This window comes from Electrophorus electricus, chromosome 12 (genome assembly GCF_041902795.1).
Source record: "Electrophorus electricus isolate QZ-2024a chromosome 12, ASM4190279v1, whole genome shotgun sequence".
Lineage (NCBI taxonomy): Eukaryota > Metazoa > Chordata > Actinopteri > Gymnotiformes > Gymnotidae > Electrophorus > Electrophorus electricus.
This window is the reverse complement of record NC_137508.1, coordinates 5,232,121-5,240,000: the sequence shown is the minus strand read 5'-3', so window position 1 is coordinate 5,240,000 and position 7,880 is coordinate 5,232,121. Positions and strand designations below refer to the sequence as shown.

Genomic DNA, 7,880 nt, shown 5'->3' with positions numbered 1-7,880 from the left:
GGCACACTGCTGCTGGGCCCCAGGCCTCGCGTCCTGCTCAATCCCACCTCGCAGGGCTGGAGGTCTGCTGATCACGGCCACTTGCAGGGCTCTGCCTCATACCCCTCCCACAACGTGTTACCAGAGTAAAGCCGCGAAGCTCGCTGCATCGGTTCCACCACGCTGCCTTTATCACATAAACACTAATAGCATTATCCCCCCTGGACTGATAAGGGCACTCACGCAATTGCTACTCCTGTAAAGCCTCATCAGAGGAAGGTCCTACAAGACAATCCTCTACTTTCCTCCACAGAGCTGCTCGTTCTCCCGTTCTGGAAGAAAGGGCTCAGGCTAAGTTTGAGCCAAGGCATAAGCTATGGAGAAAAGAGGCTCCTGGGGCCAGAAGGATGGTGGCTGGGACTAGCCGCTCTCAGCCCTTTCAGACCGAGCAGTGGGTTAGCGGCAGCCCCTGGAGAATCCTGTATGAAACGTGTGATGAATGTTAGAAAGACGAGAAGTGCATGTACGGGAGTGTTGCTCATAAAAAAAAATGGCAAACGTGATAAATGTCAGCCGAGGTGTGAGCCCAGAATAAGTGGGTTCAAATAGTGGTGGCAGGGAGAGGGGAGGACATTGTTATTGCTCCCCATAGCCCCCGCCAATAAACATCAATATAAAAGAGAATTAAAGATTTGCTCAGCCTCCCAGAGGCTGCGCTCCGATGCTGTCTGATCTCCACATTTCATTTGCAATTTGCTCTCTGCGCGGCGATGTGATCCTTCAGCGGCCACGGAATGTCACGATGAAGTTGTTTTAATGATGATTAAGAAGACTGGGATGATGAGCCCTGGGGCCCAAGCTCCAAAGACATGCAGATTGGTTATTGTTGAGTTCCTTTATGTTTCTCTCCCTCTCTCCCTCTCTCTCTCTCTCTGTCTCTCTCTCTCTCTCTCTCTCTCTCTCTCTCTCTCTCTCTCTCTCTCTCTCTCTCTCTCTCTCTCTCTCACTCGCCCACCAAACCTTGAACACAAGGCGTCCTACCCTTCTACATTAATTTCCTTAATGAAAGCTGCCAGGGAAGAGCCATTAATAAAGCACCTCTGTGACACTGCAGCACAGGGCCTGGCCCTGCTGACGCACCTATTACAGGCTGAAATGAAGGCCACTGAGCCCACCGGCTTTGATCTGACGACGGCTGAGTGTGCAGGGTCGTCCAGGGGCTGCAGCAGGGGATGAAGGGCTTGGCTGTGTCACGCTGGAGGAAGGAGCCTGTGATTCACTACAGCGGTATTTTTTTTCCCCCCCTTTTATTCTCAGCAAACAAGCATCGGAGACAGTACAGGCATTAATCAGGGAGCGTGAAGCTAACTGGCTGAGGCAGAGGGCTGCACTCAGGCTGATAAGCCCCCGGCCGCTGTGTAGGCTCCACTCTGGCTCATGGCTTTTCGACTATGTGCAGAATCTGCTCCCTGATTTGTCAAGATGATTAGTATTTCCGCTTTGCTATCTGTGACAACGACTTGGGTCAGATAACCTTATTCCATTTTTATATCAAAATGAGTGAAATGAAGAGCATGAAGTGAAGACTGTAGGAGAGAATGGGAGTCCTATGTCTCTTCATCCACTATCAAACATGTAGGGATGCGCAAGTCTGGCTGGGAATGTAAATCTTTGCCTGTTTCCTTTTTTAATTAAGATTCCTTATTCCGTTTAGAGATTTGCTTACCTTGAAACTGGACTTGTTCTTAGAGGAACCTGTCTAATGTTCAGTTGTATGCTGTGATTTACCTGCCCTTAATGAACTCCCCAGAGAGGCCCTTTGGTTTCACTCTCTGTTTTTCTCCATCTATAAGCCCTCAGCAAAGGTCATTATGCACTCATAAACACACATTCCGTGCGTGTGTGTGTGTGTGTGTGTCAGAGAGAGAGAGAGAGAGAGAGAGAGAGAGAGAGAGAGAGAGACAGAGAGAGAGAGAGACAGAGAGGGAGAGAGAGAGAGAGAGAGAGAGAGACAGAGAGAGAGAGACAGAGAGAGAGAGAGAGAGAGAGAGAGAAGATTGGCTTTTTCTCTGGGTCTTTTACAGTTTCTCCTTCAGTCTTTAACACACATGCACGCACACACACACCTTTGTCATATTATGTTAGGACTGTTATTCTGTAATGTCAGCCTTGTTTGTGTCTCATTAATGCAATGCTGCCTCCATTCAGCTGAGCAAAAGCAGAGATTTATTTTTGCTTTTTTTAAAGCCGCCAATGAGTGGTGGCTTGTTTTCATATGCCCACACAGTGGGAGAAAGGTTAAGAAACAGATTTGATAAATTGCATGAATGGCTTGGTTTGATTAAATGTTTTTTATTGATAAGATGTTGACTCTGTTACCTAAACAACACATTTGATTTATTAAGTGCTCATTCATCATGTCTGGAAACAGATTCTTTCGAGTGGCTACACCCAGTCATAAAATTCCAGCAATCTGTGGAACATGGATCGTTTTACACACACACACACACACACACACACACACACACACACACACACACACACACACACACACACACACACACACACACACACACGTGCACGCACGCACGCTCTCAGCCTCTCCTTTTGTCACCTGTCATGTGTGAAGGGACAGACAGAGGGCTCCTCACTTCCCTCTATCGATCGTGACATCATCACCTCTCGCCTCAAACTGATTAGCATGACTGCGAGGTGAGAGGATGCGATCGATGCCTCACTTTGAAAAGGGCAAGGCAGCCTCTCAGACCTCTCTGGCCACTCCCCAGATTGTTTGGGCCAGCTATTTCCCGCCTCCCTCGGCGTGGCGCTGCCACTCATTAGCTGCTAATCGCTCCACTCGTGCTCCCTGGCCTCGTCCCCGAGCTCCAAGAGACCGGCCTGGTGAGCCGGACCTCCTCAGGGTTGTGTTTACCGCGAGGAGGGCCGCTGTTGTTTACTCCGCCAAGCGTTTGTTTGGCCAAGGAGCAGGTGAGGAGAGGATTTGAGAGGAGTAATCTCACAGCATGGCTCCGGACCTCGCTCACCGCCGCTGCTCATTGGTGATGAGTCATGCCTCATCGTTCACTGGATGGCTGGTCATTCAGTGGTCCAGGCCTTTATTGGACGCATTAAACATCTCAGCTTTGCTGTCAGGAGCGCTGAGCAGCAGTTCAGATGCCTCTGATTCAAAGCCCTTTAACCGTTTCAGAATCACGCAGCGTTGTGTAATTTGTCAGATACATTGTTAAGATATAGAAGAATAATTATCACATGACCTTGGGCATTGGTGGATTTGCTTTGCTTCATTGTAAGCCTTATCACATCATGCTGCATATAACAAGTGATGATAAGGTTTTTTATTGCGTTTAATTGGTGTAGTTCAACAATGCTGTAAATGTTATGTTTGCCATTTCTGCTATTCAGGTTCTTTAAATAGCCATGAACAGAGGCAGTCATGCATGCATTGTCACTGCTGTCTGTTTTATTTTAAGGTGGTCCAGCACATTTATAGAGCAGGTTCCTGGAGCAATTATGGTAGAAGGGTTCTGGGTTCATCCTGTCCCAGAAAAGCCCATACCAAACACAGACACAGCCCTGAAGCTAATATCACACTCCATACCCATGTGTGCTGCTGTCAAAGACCAGCAGAAAGCAGCGCCGTAGAAGAGCTTTTCATACCGGTCTGCAGCCTCCCATGTTCCACTGCTCTTTTGCCACTCCATTCCTTGATTAGTCAACCCAGGAATTACAATTTTTTAAAAATTCTTCAGACTTCACTTTCTGCGTTGGCTTATGAAAGCAAGGAGTGGCAAAGCTGCGAAAGCTATGGAACTCCCTGTGAACTGCCACAAGACGATGTTTACAGGGCACACCGCAATCCAGGAACAACAAAGACAGGTTTTGGCAGCAAAGTTTTAATTGCCGTGCCTATTAAAGAGCCCTGCCAACGGCCTCTTTTGTGTGACGCATTAACATGAAATTGGTCCTGGAACAGTCTCAGGCTAACCAAAGCAGTATGCTCATGGCCAGGTTCAATAATCTGTTTTGAATAAAGATGCAATGTGTACCCTCCAGCTTGATGAAATGGAGGGGACGTCCATCATCCATGGTTTCAGAAAAATCAAAGCAGTGTGTGGCAGTGGGGTGTTTATAGTGCAGGGCTTTTTCTCTCGTTTCTGTTCAGATTTGTCCTAGGATTGCTTTATCTTTCGCATGCTTGAATAAACTGTCTGCCTTCACTTTAGGCCACAGTGTCTGCAAGCTCAGTTCAGAAGTGATTCATCTTTACAATATAATCATTTCCCCACGATGAACTCTTTTCACCTTTATGTTCCTCACTTTATTTTTGTTTCTCAAAAGCAAGTGTATGGATTTAAATTTTTGTTTCTATCCAAAAACAAAATACCTTATAAAGACAAGGTATTAAGTAATCTATATATGATTTATGTATCATGCATATTGACAATTGGCAACATGAGGAATTGCTTTGAAAACATTTTCTTGGACCAATTAGTGGCCTGGATTTGGAGATTTAGCTCCCCCCCCCCCCCCTTTCCTTCAAAGCATCTGCTTCATGCTTCTATTCCCTGCAACTCTTGTCATTGTCTCCATTGAGAGTAGAGAAAAGCTCCTGGACACCATTTGGCACCCAAGTGGTTGGACGCCGCGGAGAGAGTGCCGAATTTTCTTCAGCTCGGCCCCTCTCGTTTCTCACGTCCTCCCAACATTATCATATCAATTGATGCAGCTTGTAGAAGACAAAGTGAGGTTATGGGAACCACCTAGAGCACCATGCGCCATTAAACATCAATGTGGGGGGACACGCACATGTGCAAGTTCAGCCTTGTTTACCAAGATGGAAGAGTGCATGTAACTCATTCTCACATAGCTTACAGGCTTCACTCTGGACCCATCAAATTAACTTCAGGTGCCCCTTTAGTTAGTGTGGTTTTATTCTCTATGTTTTGATTTCTTAAGGTGTCTTTGCATTTGGCAACTGCTTGTATGAAATCAGCATGGCCTTTAGAGAGTTACAATGGCACTGTTGTGTTGTGTAAGTGATGAGAGTCTAATGCGTTTTAGATGGGCGTGCAGATGTGTTGTAATGTTTGTGTTTTTAGAACACTCTTGTTCCTGATGAGTCACCTCCACAAAGCTGTGGAGATTGTCCCAGCATGCCTCGGGTGTGTGTGATCTGTTGTCAGTGAGGGCAGAGGGCAGAATGGTCAGACTTTCTGTTGCTGGTAATTTTCTGTCACCTTCATTTAGTTACTGCCAAAGTTTTAAAGGAATATTGTCATCAAATCATGCAGGACCACCCATATCTAGAACGCGATTTCCGCTGTCCTACAGAATCAGTAATCTTTTGAATGCTGTGAGGCTAAGGATGACTTTTTATTTATTTTTTTTTTCCTTTCATTTTCAGGCTACTTTGTTTTTGAGTCATAGGAGGAAGTAGAATGAGGTCAGCCCAAGTACAGAGGAAAGAACCGTGCACAGTTTCATTTAGCATGCTCTCATTGTCTGGTCATTTGTTATTTGCTCAAAGCACATAGCATATTCCTGCAGGGTTAGGCTCACACTCTCTCTGTTTTGATGGGGTGGGGGGTGGGGGGGGCATACCTATTTTATCTACACAGCAATTATTTTAATCTTTAATTGCAGACAGATCATGAGTTACTTCTAACTTAATTCACATGTAAGATCCTCTAGTTAATCATTTCAAGAGGAAGGCGGGTGAGCATGCTTCATCGCCTGCATTAATTAGGCAAAGTCGTCATTTTGCTGCTAATTAGCTGATTCTAAAAGGATCTGCTTTTTTGTGTGTAATTAATTATCAAAGACACAATCGGCTGCCTCGTTCAGGGAGCAGCTACTCTCACACACAGACATGTCTCAAGTGCTTATTGTTGCATCAGTTTTTAAAGGCTTTTGCTCCCTTTGTTTGTTTATAAGGTTTCTTCTAGAGTTCTGAACAGAAAGCAATGGTCTTTGACTTGCACTAGGAACAATTAGAAGGTGTATCCTTATAGATCACTGTTGCTCTGTTGGAACTATACAGAGCTTATTTGCAACATAGTGAACACAGTTTTATCTATGGTTGGCTTGCGTGACTGTGTTTGTGTGTTTTAATAACTTTGTCTATTTATTTTCTTTATTTAGCTCAGCTAACATTTTTGTGGCCTCACCGACGATGCTACAGAGCACAGAGTTCTATAAACAGCTGAATATCCAAATGTAAATCAGTCATATTGCTGGCGATGGTTGCCAGCCTTGCAGTAAATGGAGGGTTTCTGAGTGTTCTGAAAATGCCAGACAGGATCAAAGCGTAGGCTCTCCAAAGTGGTGTTCTTACTGCAAAGCCCCAGAAGTTAAGGCAGTATCCTCTGGCTCAGAGTGAGCCTCATTGCATTCTAATGGCTGATAATGCCATAAATAAAATAGGAGTGTTCAGCACAGTAGATGTGCAGGCAGCTCCACTGAGGGAGAGCTGCGTGGAAAGGAGGTAAGGAAAGGCTACACACACACGGCATGGTTTTAGTCAGACACAGGGCACCTGAAAGATCATTAAACCTGAATGAGAAGTTAAGATGGATTCTACCAAATGTTATTTTAGAGAGAGGATCCGTTCAATCTTAAGTGCTTTCTCTTTTAAACGCTGCTAAATGAAACAAGGGGCTCTTGTTGAGCACAGGGGCTGTGGAGTGACTCCGACGTGTGCAAATGGACTGTTCCTCTGTTCATTGCCATCTCCATCATTCTGCACTGTCCCTGCTGATTTCTCATTAGCTCAGGAGCTCCGGCTTTTCTGTGCCTCTGCTGTGCCACTCATTATTAGCGTCATGCTCACTGTATTTGTTTGTGCAATATTACCTTCAGCACCATCACGACCAGCTGACAATGTGTGGGACCTTCCATGGTAATGCTTGCTGTTTTTGTGCTTTTTTCCCACGTATACATGAAACTTCTTAAAAATAAAAAAAAATTTAAAAAAATAAAAAAAAGCAAACAAACTGAACAACAGTAAAGGTTTTGAAATGTGTTAAAAAGATTGGGTGGTGCAGTTTATCAGCAGCATAACCATTTTTGACAGTGAATTTATTTCAGGGGAGAGAGTGAGGCTTCTCTGCTGCAAAATGAAAACATGGTTGTGAAAACCCCTCAGCCAGTAAATGTGATTCACTGTTCTGCTGAGTGCACAAACAGTAACTAACCTCAAGCTGTCCATTCTCAGGTGACAAGGTGGAGACGTTTCCTGTTTTACAGATTGAAGAGAGTGAAATTGTGGACACCAATGGAGCTGGAGATGCATTTGTAGGAGGTACAGTACCACCACAACCACCACCACCCTACACCCAGCACATTACACCTAAACCATATCAGACACACCCAGAGATGCATTAGCGCTGTAAACAATATTGTTCATAACAGACTAATAATTGTAGCTAAATACATTAATCTTTGGAGCATATTAGCTTTAGTCTTAAAGTACATCTATAAACAGATAAAACTTTTAAATTGTCTTATCCAGGTTGGCCATTAATCTGTACCTGTTTCATTCCAGTGCATATACTTTATAGGTGGAATAATATAAGTTATTTGAAGGCTAAAAAGAATCTTCTTTCAGATAGGACTAATGGGTTCTTCCAAACTTTCTACCTCTGATTTATTCTCTGTGTTCTCATGAGGCTTGAAATAGCCAGTGTGTGTGTTTATACCAGGCTAAGCTATGAAGTCATCTATCAGATTTGTTTGCTGCTCATGAAAAAACAGGTGGAATGCTGGGTGCCCAGTGCCTTTAGATACCTTATAGTTAGTCTTTTACAATGCCTTTATCAGTGGGCCTTGTACCTCCATCTCTGACTTTCAAAGGCCACGAGTCTAATTTGCTACAGTGTCTT

General features: G+C 44.6%; 1 protein-coding gene across 3 annotated transcripts in view; it reads left to right on the top strand.

The window, feature by feature from the left end:
* The window catches only part of adka (adenosine kinase a), a 105,138-nt gene that overhangs the window by 94,859 nt on the left and 2,399 nt on the right, over positions 1-7,880 (top strand). For all 3 annotated transcript variants that reach the window (XM_081725006.1, XM_027017632.3, XM_027017634.3), the window contains one exon: positions 7,214-7,300. In XM_081725006.1, coding sequence (XP_081581132.1) covers positions 7,214-7,300 — 87 coding nt within the window. The remainder of the gene's footprint in view (positions 1-7,213; positions 7,301-7,880) is intronic.